General features: G+C 36.3%; 3 protein-coding genes and 1 long non-coding RNA gene across 5 annotated transcripts; 2 read left to right on the top strand and 2 right to left on the bottom strand.

Annotated features, from left to right (window-relative positions):
- Positions 1-62: 62 nt before the first annotated feature.
- LOC108141289 lies at positions 63-1554 on the bottom strand. The gene is made up of 2 exons (XR_001774225.2): positions 443-1554; positions 63-384 (listed from the first exon to the last, which is right to left on the bottom strand). It is a non-coding gene; the product is annotated as an uncharacterized LOC108141289 (long non-coding RNA).
- Positions 1555-1683: 129 nt separating this feature from the next.
- LOC108141271 (protein THEM6) lies at positions 1684-3454 on the top strand. 2 transcript variants are annotated; one of them, XM_017264549.2, is made up of 2 exons: positions 1684-1855; positions 2424-3454. In XM_017264549.2, the coding sequence occupies exon 2, from the start codon at positions 2463-2465 to the stop codon at positions 3042-3044; it is 582 nt and encodes a 193-aa protein (XP_017120038.1). In that variant the 5' UTR covers positions 1684-1855; positions 2424-2462; the 3' UTR covers positions 3045-3454. The 2 variants fall into 2 exon arrangements, with proteins under 2 accessions (XP_017120038.1, XP_017120031.1); XM_017264542.2 differs by having other exon boundaries at positions 1686-1845.
- A 2128-nt stretch (positions 3455-5582) lies between these two features.
- Positions 5583-13331, top strand: LOC108141455 (tetraspanin-9). Its single transcript, XM_017264862.2, has 6 exons — positions 5583-5841; positions 9135-9205; positions 10641-10832; positions 11495-11689; positions 11785-11945; positions 12298-13331. The coding sequence occupies exons 2-6, from the start codon at positions 9143-9145 to the stop codon at positions 12536-12538; spliced, it is 852 nt and encodes a 283-aa protein (XP_017120351.1). The 5' UTR covers positions 5583-5841; positions 9135-9142; the 3' UTR covers positions 12539-13331.
- Positions 13258-15260, bottom strand: LOC108141472. The gene is made up of 4 exons (XM_017264882.2): positions 14858-15260; positions 14263-14385; positions 14072-14203; positions 13258-13448 (listed from the first exon to the last, which is right to left on the bottom strand). Exons 1-4 carry the CDS (start codon positions 15071-15073, stop codon positions 13365-13367), a joined length of 555 nt encoding a protein of 184 aa, XP_017120371.1. The 5' UTR covers positions 15074-15260; the 3' UTR covers positions 13258-13364.
- Positions 15261-20669: the final 5409 nt, after the last annotated feature.

The raw sequence follows: 20669 nt of genomic DNA, 5'->3' as shown, positions 1-20669 counted from the left end.
TAAAACAATAATGTTTGGAAAGCTTTTTAAATGATAATCAAAAGAAAAAATAATGGACCAAATGTAAAAATAAGCTGTTCTATATTTTTGTCTAGTGAAATACAGATTAATTAGAACCTCTTCTGATCGAAACAAAATTGCATATTTATTTTGTAGTAACAGGCCTGCCACTAATTTCCACATATGTATGTATGTAAAGGCTAAAAAAATATCCATAGAATTCTTAAAACATTGGAAGTTCGGTTTGATTTTTTTAAGGTTTTTAATCACCTGCTGGAGTGATGGTTAAACACCCATTTTGAACTTTCAGCAGCGGCCCTTTCAGACTTTGTCTATTCGGATAATTTGCAGTTTAAAAAGAGCCAGGTGATCGTAGTTCGATGGCTAGTGTTTACACCGATAGTAGTCAACTTTTTGAATAGCTATAATTTTACGCGTTTACCTGTAAGTTTGCTAATTACGACTCAACAGAGATTCCCACACATCAGAAAATAGCAGTGAGAATCGGAATCAATCGATTGCTTAGGCAAAGTGGGATTGTCTTTACAGGTGAGCGAAGAAATAGAGAAATACAAAACAAAAGAAACAAAGAGAAGAAAATAAAAGGGCTTTTTCCAGTGTTGACCATAATTATTTGCGAAAAGTAGCTAAATCAACTATTTAATATAGCTTTTTGCGGTTAGCTCTCGTTAACTGTCGAAAATTGACATCTATGGGTCATACAAATTTGTAAAGTAGCTTACAGAAGTCACAAGACAACCAGTGATATTGTTTTCACTAGTTAATAACAGTATTTACTTTAATACAACCGTTGCTAATATAACTGGTTACTTCACTACGTTTTAGTTTTTAAATACATACATATGTATTTACTTCACTAATAGAATGCTTATATTGCGTATACGCCTAGTATCCGTTTAACTAATGTTCAAGTAATTGGTTGGCTAAAAAAAAAAACAATGTTAAAATACAGTAATTAAAAAGGTACTTTACTTTCAGTAATTTGTATTATTTGTCATTTTATTGTCGTATTACTTTTAACTGATAGTTTTTTTACTTAGTATTTAAAAGGCCTTATTTATTATTTTCTTTTAAAAACATTAAGTTTTGACTTTAAAATAGCCAATCTATCAGCATTTTCTGTTCCTTATTATCGTTTTGTCTTCTCATTATCGCTTCCACTCTTTTCGCTGCTTGTGTTTTAGTGTTGTCGAGTTGGCTACTTTCTGACTTTCATTAAAAATTAAAAAAAAAATGTATTTTAGTTAAATATTAAATCTGTTTGATAAATCACTATATTATTAACTTAACTTTATCTATAAATAATATACTTTTTTTGTATTTTTTTTTGTATTGATTAGCCTGGTTAAATCTCACACTTTATTTAAACCAAAAATTATTAAAATTCATAATTTTTGTATTATTTAGTTGCCGAATAAGATTAATATAATGCACTACACCTTTAAATTGGTGTTCCTCATAAGTTAATAATTTGTAAGTTTTATACCTTTCTTGTATATGATTTAGTTTATGTTTTATATTCAGGTTTTAGCTAAATTAGTAGTCTACAGTCGGCAACACTGATTAGGTTGGCTAACTTTCGAGTATGTTGCTTTCTTCTGCTTCGGCGTTGCGTCGTCTTCGGCACTCTTCAGTCTACAGTCTGCAGTCTACAGTCTGCAGTCTACAATCTGCGGTCTTCAGTCGTCTGTGGCCTTGCTTAGTCAACGGTTGTGTTGTCGCGTACCGCTCCGCCCGATTTTGCCGCCTGCACCTGTACCGCCCTCGCCGCTCGTCCCGCTTTTTGTTAGTGTGTTTGGCTGAGCTGAACGACCGACTGCACATGTAAGTAGATGTATGTATTTGTTTTGGTATTGGTATTTCCAGCTGCTTGGCGAAGGGGTCAACCCATACACTTGACTCCCGCGGCAACGGACTTTGGCGATCCGGTAAATCAGCGCCAAAGTCTGATGCACTAAGAAAAATCAATGCCACATTCTTGTTGATATTGTCATAGCTTGATTAAATTTTAAAATATTGCTATCTTAATAGAATTTAATAGTCTTGTTGGTCAGCAATCATATAAGCAACATAATGTAATGCGACTCCGTCAAGTAAACTATTTAAAATTGCTTTTGAAAATTTATTTTTTTTATTGTTTCAAGCTTAAAGAAATATTCTTATTTTTTCAGTACTCTAAAATACTATCATAATAAACTTTAGCTTGAAGAGATGTTGAAAATTGCATTGCATATTAGTCTTAGCTTTTAATAATATATAAGGGTTTTTAAAATCGATCACAAAATTATGAACATAACTTTTTAATATTTCTTTACCTTTTGCCTGCAATCAATGGTTTATGCCACCTTTTTTTGTGCTGTGTAGTGGAAACTTTCGCTGTCACTAACGTGTTTTCCCTGTAGTCTTTCCAGTGGGAACAGAGTAAATCTAAAGATACCGAGATGTCGTGGCTGGTGGTGCTGCTGATCCTGTACGTGATCTGGGATGTCAACTACTTCATCCGCTGCGTGTTCACGGTGTTCGCGGGTCGGCTGTTCCAGCGGAAGCGCAAGGTGACGGACACCACGACGATCTACGGGCTGTGCACATCGCAGGACGTGGACATCTTCATCCGGCACATGAACAATGCGCGGTACCTGCGCGAGCTGGACTTCGCCCGCTTCCACTTCTACGCGCTGACGGGCCTGTACGAGCGGATCCGCGAGCGCCGCGGCGGAGCGGTCCAGGGAGCCAGCAGCGTGCGCTACCGCCGCACCATCCCCATCTTCCACCCGTACAAGATCCAGACCAAGCTGGTCTGGTGGGACGACAAGGCCATCTACCTGGAGCAACAGTTCGTCACCCTCTCCGACGGCTTTGTGCGGGCGGTGGCCATGTCCAAGCAGAACATCACCAACTGCAACGTGCTGGAGGTGCTGAAGACCTATCCGGAGACCGCCCAGCGACCGGAGAAGCCCGAGGAACTCAAGCTCTGGCTGGACGCCATCGAATTGTCCAGCCAGAAGCTGCGCAAGGACAAGTGAGCTTGTGGAGATCTGGGATAACTCTTACTCTTGCCTCACTGTCTTAGACATGTAATCTCCTTCTTTTTTTTTTGAGTGCACTTTGAAGAAATATCAGTACACCAGTACACCTGTTTTTTTCACAACTTAAGTCAAAAGCCACATTAAAGCGCAGACATCATAAACTATTATGTTTTGTAAATGCTATATATTTTTTATATAAATAATAATATCAATACATTTGTAACATAAATAATTCAAAAAAATTCACTGTTTGCATACACGTATATAAGAAGTTCGTTAACAATATAATATTTTTTGTAATGATATGTTTGTTCACAGTGTTTTAGTTATAATATATAATTTGTGTAATAATATTTCTTAAATGGAATGGCCGAAGCTTTTTAAATATAGTTTTTTTACAAATTAAATTGTTTTTCACAACAAACCATATTTTAGCAATATTTTGGTATATCAGGTAAGATGAGAATTTGGTTTATTTATACCTTTCATTGTGCTAGTTTTACAAATTCTGTAGAAACGCATTTTTATGTGGCAATTCCGATGGAGTTTCGTTTCTCTACTTTCATTTATGCTAAGTTTGATATCACGCAACGCAAAGTCTGTATCGATAAGTCGATGGATTGTTTATTTTCTTTTCTGCTGCCTCCGTTATGGCACAACTAATAATGATTGTTTTTTTGATTTTTCGATTATGCAACTCCACAACGAAACTGTTTTGGGACTGCCATCATCAACATTTTGGTAGCCATAGAGTATGAACAAATGTTTTGCGAATTTCACACAAAAATAATCATAAATAATGTGTGGCTCTTGAAATATGTGGAAAATCTTTTGCAAATTAACAGTGGGATTCCCGGAAGATAGAAATGCAATTCGCATTCAGACAAACCATTAATGATAATGGGTTACCTTTACGGCATTACATTGAAATATTAATACATGATCTGCATTTTTTGCATTTGTAATCGTATCTTTCAAGAAATCTTTAAATAATGTTCTTTAGACTAGACAATTTTGTTTGGTTTATTGTTTTTTTTTTTAAGGGATTAAGGTATTTTTCTTTTGGAGCTTTAACAACTTTTTTTTTAATATCGCAATATTTGATTTCTTTGTTTTGATCATAAAGACCTCATCGATTTTATGTTTTGGCTATTTTTGCCCCTTTTTATTTTTGCAGAACTTTAAGCTTGTATTTATTTCTTAATCCTTATTAAACTTCATACTTACAATAAAGGGTACTTACAATAAAGGGTACATAAACGTCAGACGCCTTATTTATTTATTTTTACCATTTGTCTGTTTACTTGGCGAGGGTTCGTTAACCCCTTTTTGCCCTACGTGATAGCATGATAGTGCAAATAGTGATACCAATATTATCATATTTTAGACACTTGATTTTTTTTTAAGTTCTATCAAAGTGGCAGCCAGAAGTCGCAAGACAGCTTATTGTTGGCCGTAATCCGTAGCGTAATCTGTGACGTCATGTCGGACTGCAACAGCTGCACACACGGCGTATGCGTGCTGACCACTTCCACTTCCCGTCGTTTTGATTTGAAATCTCTCCATTCGCACACAGCTTTTAAATCGTTTATTGTACTTCTTGTTTTGTTTTCAGCTTTTTTCTGTGGTGCTTAGGCCGAAATGTGGATCAAAACGTGACACTGAAATCTAAACATAAATCTCATTCATAAAGTATGCAGACGGCGCGCGCGTCGCTCTTTTGAGGCCTCACGTACTCCCCAATTCTCCCAGTGTTTTGCTCTCTCAGAGCGACGGTCTCGGTGCAACTGTCACCAATTAATACACTTAAAAAATCGCTGTGGTAATCCATACGCAGAAGGACTTGGGGTATTATTTTTATATTTTTAAAATAATCCTTATGCTTAAAATAATTGATTTCTGTCTTTAGATAACTTTATTGGGTATATATACAACACTTTGATTTACTTTTGAGTCTAATATGTCGATTAAAATCAGGTACTTAAATCAGCTACCTATTTCAGGTACTTAAATTAATCATATAGTTTAATACATTTGAAGAGAACCACATTCATATGTATGTATAAATGCAATTATTGTGGGTTGCATTTTCTTATCAACAGCGAATATTTACATAAGGAAGAGTGTGTAAAATTGTTATGTGTTGTTATGCCAGTGGCTTTAATAACCTTCTGATGTCCCTCAATATACAAAAATTGCACAAATAAATGACTTAAATTGTATAATAAAAACAAAAAAGTTTAAGGTAAAACATACATTTTATATTTCTGTATATTCCACTTGATTAAAATTAAATACAATAATGTTTTGATACAACTAAATGAAAACAAACAAAACAATTATACGAAATCTATGAAATCTTTAGGCTGCGCCAAAATAAAAAAAATAAGCTATGAACATTTTAATTGTGGGGCATACACAATATTTTGTGCAGTGTGCTACAAGTTGCCACCGAAGCCACTTCGGCTGGACGTTCGTGCCACTTCGGCTGCTTCTTGACTATTTTCAACTGACAACGCGCAGAATTGTCAGTTTATTTTGAACAACCGCGGCGAGCGCACAGAAATCCCAGAGATCCCATCCGATACGATCCGATCTTATCCGACTCAGAAGTGCAGAACCAAGTGAACGAATAGCATAAAATCGGAAATTCTTGCACACATTAATTGGGCCAGAAAGTGTCTCAGTTTTGTTTCTTTTTTTCGAGTTTAATTTTGTGTTAACCAGTGCGAACGAAAATCCGTTGAAAGCAGCGATAATCCCGATAACTACAAATCCCGACCACATAGCCAATGTAAATGTCCTTTTTGCAGGCCAAACAATATATATAGCTTATAGAAAACCGATGCAGTGACGATAACAACGAACCTTGCAGTTTATTGACAGCAGCAGCAACAGCCACAAAAACCAGATTGAAAGCAAACAGCGAACAGCAAGCAACAAACAACTAACAGCAAACAACAAATAGCAACTTAAAGTAATTTGCAACTGAAAAGAAATGCGGCAATGGGGCACAAACAAAGTATAAATACATAGATTGGCCGATCGGCCCGAAAACCAACAATAACAGCACTGAAAAGCTACAACAAAAAAGAGAAAACTTTTCGTGGACGACACTTTGAAAGACCCACAACAACAACAACAACAACAACAACAGAATCAACAACAAACAACAACATTAAGCGGAGGTCTCAATGGTCAGATGGTGAAAATCTTTTTTTCAGAGCGACTGATCTTGTTGCTAAAGTTGTTGTTGTTGCTGTTGTTGTTGTTGTTAGCTGGCGGATCTGCGCAATACCAAGTTTACTTACTGGTTTCCACTGTACAGTACTCTCTAAGTGTCATCCTCCCCTGATCTTTTGTGATCTTTGTTTGTACATTACCAAACATATTACACACTGTGTTCCCATTTTCAGTAACTTTTATTTAAAGTTCAACAAAGAATTCAAAGCCCTTTTTGATTAAAATACCCAAAGTAGTATCTTTCTTTTGCCTGTTTGATCTTTTAGTCTTTTGTTTTCTTTGTTTGGATATTATGAAATATTAAACTTGTGTGCTCCCATTTTAAATAACTTTTATTTATAAAGACGTATTTTATTGGAGGTCTAATAAAGATGCTTTGACATCATATAACTTTAAAATTTAACCATTTAATCTTTCACTTTAAAATTTACGGATTTTGGTTGAGTCCAACGATTTCTCTCTTTAATTTTATAGTGTTAATATAATTTAAGGGACAGCTTTCTTACAAAAAGAAATTACCAACTTGGCATTGTGTCTTGTGATTTCACCAGAAGTACATACCTATTTCAATAGGTATGACATTCCACATTCCACATTCCCAATATTGTCTTATTTCTACTTACTATTCTAATTTAGAAATAAAGAATTAGGACAAATGCTAAAAAATGTATATATACAAATGTTTATGTCCAAATGCATCCAAAAGCAAACACATTTGAATTGGGTTAAATGCATTTCAATGAAGAAAGGGCAATTAATACCACACTTTAATTTGCGACTGAAAACCAAAAAGAATCTAACCAATATATAAGTTTTGCTATCAGTGTTGCGAAAATCTAATGGCAATTTTCTAAACTTTTGGGTAAATGGAAACAATTTGAGATTTAAGCTGGCAGCATTTCCCCGGGCATAAATCACTCTGCCACATCCGCAGCATCAGATCCAGCTACTCGAATTATGATAAATGTGAACGGTGGATAGTGTATAGGGCATATGGTGTGTGTAGTGTGTAGTGTGTAGTGTGTACTGTGTGGTTGTGGTGTGCGGTGTATAGATGGGGGCGGTGGGGAATGGTGGGTGGGTAAATCGCAAATTTTCAGCGTCAAATGCCATTAAGCCAGTCCGCGTTATTGAGTTAAATTGGAAAATAAGCGAGCGACAGTTGCTCTCGTTGTTGCTGTTTCTGTGTTGCTGGGTTTTTGTGTTGCTGTGTTTTTGTGTTGCTGTGTTTCTGTGTGCCTTGTGCAATTGTTCGCACTTGGAGACGACAAACTGGGAATGGTAATCGCAGTAGTAATGGGAACTGGACTGAAAAAAAGCCACAGCCATGCGAACTGGACAGCCCTGGACATCGCAGTCCAGACCAGAGCCATTACCCCGCCCATTCCCGCTTATTATTTGCACTATTTCATTATTATGTTCGGGGGGCGGACGGATGATAGTTATTTCAATTATATAGTGGATAGCGCAGCTCTCGACCCTCGAGCAAGGCATTCCAAATCCAAATCCGAATCCGTGTCCGAGTCCGACTGCGAGTGCGAAGGGGTTGCATTATCGTGTGGGAGGATCGAGATTAGGAGACGCGTGCTCCTCTGGGATTTCAAGTTCAGATCTATTAGCGAGGTTGGCTGGAGATTCATTTTGTATATTTTTAGGCAGAATATTAAAACTCGAGAAATAAATTAGCTATATTTTCACCATCCTAAAAATCCAACGATTTACTTTAAAAATAAATGCTTAGCCTAGAGTTCAAAAACGTACCAAATACTAAGGGCTAGTGTCTGATCTTCTTATCAACGAGGTTAATTAAAGCCATTTAAGATTACAATTTTTGTTTAATTTTTAATTCGCTGTATCCTTCAAGCAGTTAATAGATCTTTTATAACACGTAATCGTCGGCAGTATAATTAAAAAACCCTATTCCTCTTCATTTTCATTTTCATTTTCATTTCATTGCTAGCTCACACGCAATTTTTGTTTGTGGTCGAACACGAATTTTCCCAGATCCATGCAGCTCGATTGCAACAAAACATGTGATCATTTGCATGAAGGCAATTCTTTCCCATGAAAGTGAAGAAGAATGGTAATTTTGGCAATAGTAATTCGCCCCTTGATTCTCTACACTTTCGCAATGTTGCAGATAGGATTTTTGAATATATTTAGCTTTATACGATAAACTATTCAATGGTGATTGTTCTTTTAAAGCTAACATAACTTTCTTGCAGTTGTTGGAATATGTAATTACTTTGCAATGATTGTTTGTTATTTGTTTTCAAACCTAAAGGAAGTGGAACAAATAATTTTGATTAAATAATTGTCAACCCTGAATGCTTTTTGCCATACTCAGTTCAAATAAACAGAGGAGGACATCCATTTATCTGTTCATATGCTTCGGTGACCATGGACATTGCGTCCGCTGCTGCTGTTAATTTTGTTATTTGTTTGTTTAGTTATTGTTTTCATTCAATCATACGAAATATTTGCATAAGCGAGTGCCCATCCATGTGTGGACATTTGTACATGTGCAGCAGCTGCAATTGCTTAACCAAACGCCCCCGCTGCGGTGGCACACACACACTCGGTACACTCGGTGCACTCGGTACTCCAGTTACATGGCATAGACAAAAGGAAATGCCAATGAAATACAAAAAATAATAATAATAAAGATATATAAATATAAGTTATTTATGTGAACCTTCAGTCAATTGAGGACCCAAATCGCTCATTTGATAGCTAGAAAACACTGCTGCCGCGCATAATTTATGTTGAAACGAGGGGGATTCGAAATATTAAAGGGTCTTGAGGTAAAATAGCCCTGACTGAAGTCTTCTTCTCTAATTTCAGAACCCGCGATGGGCAATGCCGGCTATACATGCATACGCCGCACCTTTTGCTGGCTCAACATTATTCTATGGGTAAGTTATTTGAATTTACCCAAAAAAATCTATAGGTTGCTAAAAATTTTTCACACACAACGCTTGAAATTCTTTAACCATTATTGAATAAATATAAATAAAAATTTATTTAATGGTAAACAAATTTTTAAGATTTTTCGCAGCAATTTATCAAACAAAAAAAAAGGGGATTATTATTTTGTAAAGTTTGTTAAACCATTACAATTTCTGAAACTTAGATTAAACAGAACTGATGTTTGCTTTATTATTTTTTATGATTTCATTTTTTGGTTGATAATTCAAAATTTCTTTGGTGAGTGGACAAATCTTGACTATTTTTTCCAAGTGCATAGAGTGACGACGGATATGCAGCATCAGTAACAGAGTGTAAACATATAGAATCAGAATCGGAATGAGAATGAGAATCGGAATCAGAATCAGAATCAGAAGGTAGAGCAGCTAATCAGAGACATAACTTTGCCGCCGTCGTCTGCAGCGGAAGTGTCTTTTGTGACGGCATGTTGCATTGTCACAGCGCCTGTCATTGACTTTTTGCTTTGGGCTTTGGGCTTTGGTTTCAGTTCAGTTCAGTTCAGTTCCAGTTTCGAACTCGACTTTGACTTTGGCGGCGACTCTGGTTGCAGCTTTTTGAATCTCAATCTGCAGCTGCAGCTTCCGTCGCCTTTTTGCAGTCGGTTTCCCCGGAAAGTTCCCCACATGTCACATGTCAGCCTTTGTGGACATGCAACAGTTGGGTTTTGAAGGCTCTGCATTCAGCTGCCAATCGTGGGAATTATCTGATTTTTACCTCTGAAATATATATCCTTCACCAAATGAAGCATCAATGGCAATTAATCAAGGCCTGTGTCCATCTGACACTGGCTGAAAACAAACAGGCTGTTTAACTGCTCCCATAGAAACGTAGATCAGCATTCATTCGAGACAGAAATATTGACATTTATTTATTTAGAAACAGTTTTTTAAGCTTGAATCCTTAGATTTACCTCCTTCTCACTATTATTTAAACTAAATTTATATATTTTTTTTGCAAATTGTTTGTTCTTTAGTTGTATTAAAAATGTTTCACAATTATTTATGGCCTAATTATTTATTTTGTTGGCATATCTAAAACGGTTTATTGACTTCAAAATGTTAATGTATTATATATTGTTTCTGCAATCAAAATGTAAAATACCTATTCGCTTCATTAACATATTAACAGCTTTTTAAATTGATTTACCATGCCCACATAAACATTTTACTTTTTAATCTTAATAGTAAAAGCTTTTAATTAAAACGTTTTGTAGTAACTACAATTTAAATTCGGGGTTCTTAATCACAATTAGTTGTGGTACCCAAAGCAATTTGCAGTTCCCTCTCTCTTTTCGATTATTCTGCATGGTAATAAGTGCCTTTCTAATATTCAATTTCCATTTTCCGATTCGACCCATTGCAGCTGTGTAGCTGTGCGTTTTTAGGAGCCGGGCTGTGGCTGCGTCTGAGCTACGAGGGCTACGCCACGCTGCTGCCCCAACACGCCGGCCTGAGTGCGGACACCATCTTCATGGGCATCGGGGGCACCGGGTTCGTGGTCAGCTTCTTCGGCTGCTGTGGCGCCTGGGTGCAGTCCCGCTGCCTCCTGGTACTGGTGAGTAGATGGGGGAGCAGGGCTAAGGAAAGGAACATTAATCAAAAGTTAGAATATAAAAACATAGTATGCTTAATATGAATTTTTACCCACCAACCTTTGGAAAAAACATTTCAGGGAAAACTTAATGGAGAGGAACATTGAGCAAGAATTGGAATATAAAAAAATGATATACTCCATTTGATTTTTAACCCATTAAACTTACTCTTGTAACCATTTCACAAGAATCAGAAACATTTAACACCTGTGGCAGAAAATTAATTGGTATAAAAATATTTCAAGGAAGTGTAACTCTTTCGAAATTGCTGGTTTTATTCATTTGTTTTTTATATTATAGAATGTGAGTCCTTTCTATGAAATTTCATAGGTGTTATTCCATTAAATCATAAAAAAGAGTTTTAAAATTTATTATATTAAATATGGCACCCATGACGTATGAGTAATTTTTATGTGCAACTCATACGTACCGTTGTTTTATTCTTATAAATAAACATATATAAAATGAAGAATTTAAAAACTATAATAAGAATTTTCTTTGAAGCTGCATGTTCCATTAAATGATAAAAATGAAGTTTTATTAATGGCACTCATGTCGTATGAGTGATTTTTATTTTCTGCGTAACTCATACGTTGCCATACCCCTACTCCTACTTTCCCCGCAGTACTTCATGCTGATTGTGATGCTGTTCATGAGCGAGTTCCTGGTGGGCTCCATCGCCTTTCTCTTCCGCGGCGGATTGGGACGGACTTTGGCCAACGAGCTGCGCTTCGGGATCGAGCGGCACTACAACACCAGCGATCGGGGATCTTTGGTGGCGCCTTCGGTGGCCTCCATTTGGGACAGTGTGCAGCAGTCGGTGAGTGGCGCCTTTCCCTTTCCCCTTTCTCCTTTCGAGATCGAGATCGAGTTCGAGATCGCAGTAGTGACCCTTTTCCACCGATCGATCCACAGTTCGAGTGCTGCGGCGTGTCTTCGTACGAGGACTGGTACGACATCCAGTCGTGGCCGGGAAAGCGCTGGGTGCCCGAGTCCTGCTGCAGGACCTTGTACGACCAGCGCCAGGTGCTCACTGAAGGATCCGGCGACGGAATGATGCGTGCCGACTGCGGCAGGTAAGTGACCGATCTAGATTTAGATTGTTTCAATAAAAAAATTAATGTTCAGAGCTTGGAAACTTCGAAAAAAAGTGTCAGATAGCCAAAAAATAGGTAGTTCTTTGAAACTGTCCAAAAAATGTAATAACTTTAATTTTAACAATCTAATTTTGTATTATTTTTAATACCTAGAGACTTGAAACAACCCCAAAAAGTATCAAAATTCTGAATTTATAAAATATTTAAAATATTAAACCTTTAGATATTTTAGTTTCTACATCCTTTCGGTTTGCCTGGAATGCTATTATTCTTACTTATATTCTATACTATATTCAAATTGTTATATTATGTTCTACTTAATATATTTCAGATCAGAGAACCCGTCGTTGTGGTGGGACAAGGGCTGTGCCCACTCGCTGCAGAGCTGGTTCACCGGCCAGCTGAATGTGGTGGGAGCCGTGGGTCTCGGGATCGCCTTCGTCCAGCTATTCGGACTGATCACCTCGATGCTGCTCTTCTGCACGGTGAAACACAAGCGTGCATCGGACACCTACAAGTCGTACTCCCCTTCTATCGATCCCCAAACCCGCACCAGCAGTTGGGAGGATTGAACGCGCCTGTAATGCTGTGGTGCTTGGCGAACTTCTAAATCGGGGGGTCGGAGCTACCCCCTTCCCCCACCTGTCGCTATCTCTATTATTTTTGTTAGCTCTCTTAGGTTCTAAATCATTCTGCGAAATGTGCCAAAAATTAATTTAATTGAAAGTGTATTTTTTTTGTTTTTTGTTGTTATCTGTAGGCGAAGACATATCGAACAAAATTTAAGGGCGCTAGGATGACGTGTCCACATCAACGGCAGTGTGAACAGGGCATAATGTTCCCAGTGTTCCCACAATCACATACATATATACAGAGATGTTTAGTTAGCGGTGTATCCATATTGTGATGTGCTCTCTAGTAGTATAGTTTATGGCCCAAGACCCTGTACACACACAAAACCGGGTACAGTGCGTACAATACTTATCAGGCCGCCAAAAGTACACAAAGCATAGTGTCAACAGGGTATTTGGGCCCAGTTATGCTCGTAACCCTTTAACTAAAGCAATATATCAACTATATATTTATACATAATTATACATTAATACTTATGTTATTTTATGGAACTTTGTAGTATTCGAAATAGCAGAAACCGCAACTGCCCGCAAAGCAACAAAACCCAGAAGACAAAGACGAAGAGGAGAAAGAGGGAGCAGATAGTTAAAACAAATATTATTACTACTATGAATATGATTATTTTATTTATACATACATATATATATATTTATATTTATATCGAAATACATTCCTACACAACATGTTCGTGTTAAGTTACAAATAAATTAAAGTATTTATTTAAATTACAAACAAAAAGCAGTTCAAGTGGGTGGTGTAATACCGTTAGAGGCCCACCAACTTGCCACCGATGATATCCAATTGGGCGGTAATTCCCTTCGTCACGCTGCGCGCCAACTCTTTGGGTTTCTGAGAGTAAAAGTGATGAAGAGAGAGGAAGAGAAAGAGAGGAAGCGAGTGTTAAAGAGAGGGAAAGCTGGAACTGACCTTGGTCAAAATAAACATACGACTAATTGCATAAGCAGTGCCAACAATCGGTAGTGCTGCCAATCTGGGTTTTCTTTTTACCCACAAATCTAGCTTTTTTACACTCTTTTTTATGGATAAATACACAAAACGGCCAATATTGTAATATTGTAGATTTCTTGGAAACTAATAACAATTGTTTCTCACCAAGAAATATTAATGTTTTATTGATTTTTATTTTGTCATCTGATTTACCTTTTTGTGAATTTAAATTTAAAAGTATTTTGTATAAGAGTTTTACTTTAAATATTAATTATAATTCAAAAACAATTAAAAAACAGGTAAATATAGCGTTAAAAAAATGGCGATAAAACCGTATTTAAATCTAGTAATTTCCCACAATTATTTTATAGCAACTCAAGATGTGCAGCACCGGCAAAGAGATCAGCAGTTGGACAGTCAGTGACTCAAACTGCACTGGGAATATTATGCAACGCGTGTGCGAATGGTTCCACGATGGGAAAAGGCAAGCAAACACAAACAATCGCCGGAATTTCGGCACTCACCTGAATGAAGGTGTTCAGCAGGTTGGAGAAGGCCTCGTAACCGTTGACAATGGATCGCGAGATGCCGTCGAACATGTCGCCATTGTTGCCGTACTTTTCGTGCTCACTGATCGAGTCCAAAATGGGAATGGGCTGGGATCGATTTCAGTGAGGTCAACTGGTGCGAAATGGGGGGATATGGCCTCACTTACCTGGGTCAAATCGGCCAGCTTCTTCTGGCTGTTGTCGTACACGCTCAGCACCTTCGAGGGAATGGCCTCCTGCTCCAGATTCACCGATTCGGCCGTCTTCGCTGGAGTCGGCAGCAAAGAAATCTGCTCGAAAATAAGTGTAGATTACTTGGTAGTCGTAAATAAATACAAAATAATAAAATAAATAATATTATAAGGCAATTAAAGTAATAAACTTTGAATTTAGTTTATAGAGACACAAAATATGCTTTAATTTGTCAATTAAATTAATATTTTATTTTTCTGATATAAAAACAATATTGTATGATAGAATATAGTGTTTTAAATTTAAATTGATTTTAAAATTGAGGTAGAAATTGATTATAAAACAATTGCATAACATCGGAGAGTTAACTTAAAGAGCTTTTACTATTATCGTTTTGATGTTCCTAATCTTCATGGCTGTCATCATGTGTTGGAGCAACAAACAAATCATAGATAGCTGTAAAATCCCACTATTGTTATGTGTGATTAAGAGCTTGGTGTTATTTTTCAGGCCCCTGACCTTGGCTGCCCTTCGGCTGGGATACAACTGACCCCTTGACCCCCGACTCACCTTGAACCCGGCCTCACTGGCCTGCGATTGCGTGGCTTCAACAGAGCTGTCGGCGGCATCAAAGGCGTCCTGGGCTCCAAAATCAGCGGCCGAGACACGGGCGTCGATGGGCGTGGCACCGTCGGGCGTGGCAGGAGCGATGGGCGTGCCGGCGATGCAGTGCACCATGGTCAAAAGGAGCAGCAGAAGATGCATCTTCACATGTTGCAGCATCATATCGTTTTATGTATTATGTGTTTGCTTTTTACGAGGGAAGGGGAAATTGCAAAACGACGCTTATGAAACGAGGTGACAACGTGCAGTCCAGTTTCCAGTTGCCCAGGCCAAACACAAAACCAAATCCAGCTGCAAATCCCGGCCGGAGCTTCGATCCGAAGTCTGTCGAGTCCAAAATTCAACTGAATGGCCGCGTCTGCGCAACGATTTTATTGGTTTAACCCGACCACGAGAGTCGCCGCTTTGGACATTGAGCCACGATCGTTTTGGCTTTAGTTTGGCTTTCGGTTGGAGCTCAGGTTTTCAGGGGGCATTCGGCGGTTAGCGACTGCGGGAGCCGCTTTTTTATTTTTGGGTGATTAAGGAAAGTGATTGCTCACTCCGAAAATCTATACAAAACTCACATGTAAAGTACGTTGATTGCATTTTGTTATTTAACATTAAGAAAACATGGCGGAAATTGAAGTAATCAAAACCGTTATGGAGGACTTTAATCACACAAAAATAAAAATAATATACCGTGCCAGAAGTGGACACGGAAATTGGATAAATAAATTAAACTAATATATCAAATGAATATTTCCTTTTATATGCAATGTCCGTTTAACAAAAATTTTTTTAAAACATGTTTTTACTTTACCATGTCAACTATATCCAAAACCTTCATGTCGCTATGGCCGTCCCAAATTTTTCCGACAGTGTAGTGCATCGATTGTAATAGAAATGACAACAACAAAGAGCACTACAACGGTAACAATAACAACAATAATAACAAAGGCGAAACCGGCAACTTGTTGCTGTCAACAAATGTTGCCGCCGCCATCCATTCTGTCGCAACAATGAGGAAGGAAACTCGGTTTACGTTAACTCAGTTTACTCAGTTAGTTGGTCAATCGGTTGCCGCCCCTCACCCACAGAAAACCACCCCGCCAACTTTTTGGTTGTTGTGCAATTCTGATTTCACACTGGGACAAACTTGATAGATCTCCAAAAAGGCAAAAGAGACTTTAAAAACTAATTGTGCTAACAATTTTCGCATTTTTGATAAGGAGTTAAATCATTTTTTATGAAAATTTGGGAAAGTTTATCTGTAAATGCCATTGGACCAGAAATTGTATGACGAATTCAAAGATCTCTTAAGCGTTTTTGGTTGTTCTTCAGCCAAAACAAGACGCATAGTCATAAAAAGACAATCGGTTTAGAAAACTTAATATTGTTTTGATACAAAACCAGATTTTTGACCAATTTTTGCATTTTTGTTAAGGGGGGTACATCATAATTTTTTTCGAAAATTTGAAAAGCTAAACAAATTTTAGCTGTGAATGCCATTTGATTGGCAATTTGATGACGAATTCACCGATGTATGACATTCCATCTGGTGACCATTTTTTCCCAAGGTTTTGATACAAAAACCGATATTTTAGGTGCTTTTTTTTTGAGTTTTTGGAGATTTCACAAATACAAAAATTCCTAAAGCGTCCTTTTTTTGTAACTTGGCCAAAATGAGAGGAAGAGCCATAAGAGTGACTGTTTTGGACAGCTAGCAACCTATACTACCCATCTAAAATCAGTTTAGAGCCATTTATTTGGTTTTAATATGAAAAATCGATTTTTCAAAATAGACTTTTGAAAAATTAACGTTATGGCCAATTTTCGCATTTTTGATAAGGGGGTACATCATCATTTTTTGCGAATTTTCGAAAATCTAAAAAATTTTTAACTGAGAATGCCATTTGATTGGCAATTTAATGACGAATTCGCCGATGTATGACATTCCATCTGGTGACCATTTTTTCCCAAGGTTTTGATACAAAAACCAATATTTTAGGTGCTTTTTTTTGAGTTTTTGCAGATTTGACCAATAAAAAATTTCTAAAGCGTTATTTTGTTGTAACTTGGCCAAAATTAGAGGTAGAATTATAAGATTGGCTGTTTTGGACAGCTGGCAGCCTATACTACCCATCTAAAATCAGTTTAGAGCCATTTATTTGGTTTTAATATGAAAAATCGATTTTTCAAAATAGACTTTTGAAAAATTAACGTTATGGCCAATTTTCGCATTTTTGATAAGGGGGTACATCATCATTTTTTGCGAATTTTCGAAAATCTGAAAAATTTTTAACTGAGATTGCCATTTGATTGGCAATTTAATGACGAATTCGCCGATGTATGACATTCCATCTGGTGACCATTTTTTCCCAAGGTTTTGATACAAAAACCGATATTTTAGGTGCTTTTTTTGAGTTTTTGGAGATTTGACCAATAAAAAATTTCTAAAGCGTGATTTTGTTGTAACTTGGCCAAAATTAGAGGTAGAACTATAAGATTGGCTGTTTTGGACAGCTGGCAGCCTATACTACCCATCTAAAATCAGTTTAGAGCCATTTATTTGGTTTTAATATGAAAAATCGATTTTTCAAAATAGACTTTTGAAAAATTAACGTTATGGCCAATTTTCGCATTTTTGATAAGGGGGTACATCATCATTTTTTGCGAATTTTCGAAAATCTGAAAAATTTTTAACTGAGAATGCTATTTGATTGGCAATTTAATGACGAATTCGCCGATGTATGACATTCCATCTGGTGACCATTTTTTCCCAAGGTTTTGATACAAAAACCGATATTTTAGGTGCTTTTTTTGAGTTTTTGGAGATTTGACCAATAAAAAATTTCTAAAGCGTGATTTTGTTGTAACTTGGCCAAAATTAGAGGTAGAACTATAAGATTGGCTGTTTTGGACAGCTGGCAGCCTATACTACCCATCTAAAATCAGTTTAGAGCCATTTATTTGGTTTTAATATGAAAAATCGATTTTTCAAAATAGACTTTTGAAAAATTAACGTTATGGCCAATTTTCGCATTTTTGATAAGGGGGTACATCATCATTTTTTGCGAATTTTCGAAAATCTGAAAAATTTTTAACTGAGAATGCTATTTGATTGGCAATTTAATGACGAATTCGCCGATGTATGACATTCCATCTGGTGACCATTTTTTCCCAAGGTTTTGATACAAAAACCGATATTTTAGGTGCTTTTTTTTGAGTTTTTGGAGATTTGACCAATAAAAAATTTCTAAAGCGTTATTTTGTTGTAACTTGGCCAAAATTAGAGGTAGAACTATAAGATTGGCTGTTTTGGACAGCTGGCAGCCTATACTACCCATCTAAAATCAGTTTAGAGCCATTTATTTGGTTTTAATATGAACAAGAAAGAAAGCAAACTTCGGCAAGCCGAAGTTCATATACCCTTGCAGCTATTGCAAGAATTAAACATTTTTGAAAACATTAAAATTATAATTTACTTGCGTATATGTTTAAAAACATTGAAGCTATGATTATTTGCAGCTCAATTATTTGATAGTTACTTTATATATTTTTATTGTTCCTATGGGAGCTATATGATATAGTCGTCCGACTTTGATGAAACTTAAACCGTAAATGGGAAATATTTAACCATTACTAAATGTCGAAGAACTAAACAAAAAATTAAAAAACAGAAAAATTATAATTTTTTTTCATTTATTTCTCCGATTGTTCCTATTGAAGCTATATGATATAGTCGTCCGACTTTGATGAAATTTAAACCGTTAATCGAAAATATTTAACTATTACTAAATGTCGAAGAACTAAACAAAAACCTAAAAAACAGAAAAGTTATAATTTTTTTCATTTATTTTTCCGATCGTTCCTATGGGAGCTATATGCTATAGTCGTCCGATTTTGATGAAATTTAAACCGTAAATCGGAAATATTTAACCATTACTAAATGTCGAAGAACTAAACAAAAAATTAAAAAACAGCAAAGTTATAATTTTTTTTCATTTATTTTTCCGATTGTTCCTATGAGAGCTATATGCTATAGTCGTCCGATCCGGCTCGTTCCGACTTATATACTACCTGCAATAGAAAGACAACTTTTGGGAAAGTTTCATGCAGATAGCTTTAAAACTGAGAGACTAGTTTGCATATAAACGGACGGACAGACGGACAGACGGACGGACAGACGGACGGATTGCCATTTGATTGGCAATTTAATGACGAATTCGCCGATGTATGACATTCCATCTGGTGACCATTTTTTCCCAAGGTTTTGATACAAAAACCGATATTTTAGGTGCTTTTTTTGAGTTTTTGGAGATTTGACCAATAAAAAATTTCTAAAGCGTGATTTTGTTGTAACTTGGCCAAAATTAGAGGTAGAACTATAAGATTGGCTGTTTTGGACAGCTGGCAGCCTATACTACCCATCTAAAATCAGTTTAGAGCCATTTATTTGGTTTTAATATGAAAAATCGATTTTTCAAAATAGACTTTTGAAAAATTAACGTTATGGCCAATTTTCGCATTTTTGATAAGGGGGGTACATCATCATTTTTTGCGAATTTTCGAAAATCTGAAAAATTTTTAACTGAGAATGCTATTTGATTGGCAATTTAATGACGAATTCGCCGATGTATGACATTCCATCTGGTGACCATTTTTTCCCAAGGTTTTGATACAAAAACCGATATTTTAGGTGCTTTTTTTGAGTTTTTGGAGATTTGACCAATAAAAAATTTCTAAAGCGTTATTTTGTTGTAACTTGGCCAAAATTAGAGGTAGAACTATAAGATTGGCTGTTTTGGACAGCTGGCAGCCTATACTACCCATCTAAAATCAGTTTAGAGCCATTTATTTGGTTTTAATATGAAAAATCGATTTTTCAAAATAGACTTTTGAAAAATTAACGTTATGGCCAATTTTCGCATTTTTGATAAGGGGGGTACATCATCATTTTTTGCGAATTTTCGAAAATCTGAAAAATTTTTAACTGAGATTGCCATTTGATTGGCAATTTAATGACGAATTCGCCGATGTATGACATTCCATCTGGTGACCATTTTTTCCCAAGGTTTTGATACAAAAACCGATATTTTAGGTGCTTTTTTTGAGTTTTTGGAGATTTGACCAATAAAAAATTTCTAAAGCGTGATTTTGTTGTAACTTGGCCAAAATTAGAGGTAGAACTATAAGATTGGCTGTTTTGGACAGCTGGCAGCCTATACTACCCATCTAAAATCAGTTTAGAGCCATTTATTTGGTTTTAATATGAAAAATCGATTTTTCAAAATAGACTTTTGAAAAATTAACGTTATGGCCAATTTTCGCATTTTTGATAAGGGGGGTACATCATCATTTTTTGCGAATTTTCGAAAATCTGAAAAATTTTTAACTGAGAATGCTATTTGATTGGCAATTTAATGACGAATTCGCCGATGTATGACATTCCATCTGGTGACCATTTTTTCCCAAGGTTTTGATACAAAAACCGATATTTTAGGTGCTTTTTTTTGAGTTTTTGGAGATTTGACCAATAAAAAATTTCTAAAGCGTTATTTTGTTGTAACTTGGCCAAAATTAGAGGTAGAACTATAAGATTGGCTGTTTTGGACAGCTGGCAGCCTATACTACCCATCTAAAATCAGTTTAGAGCCATTTATTTGGTTTTAATATGAACAAGAAAGAAAGCAAACTTCGGCAAGCCGAAGTTCATATACCCTTGCAGCTATTGCAAGAATTAAACATTTTTGAAAACATTAAAATTATAATTTAC

This window comes from Drosophila elegans, unplaced genomic scaffold, assembly GCF_018152505.1.
Source record: "Drosophila elegans isolate 14027-0461.03 unplaced genomic scaffold, ASM1815250v1 contig_149, whole genome shotgun sequence".
NCBI classification, from domain to species: Eukaryota; Metazoa; Arthropoda; class Insecta; order Diptera; family Drosophilidae; genus Drosophila; species Drosophila elegans.
This window is presented reverse-complemented; position numbering and strand designations above follow the sequence as displayed.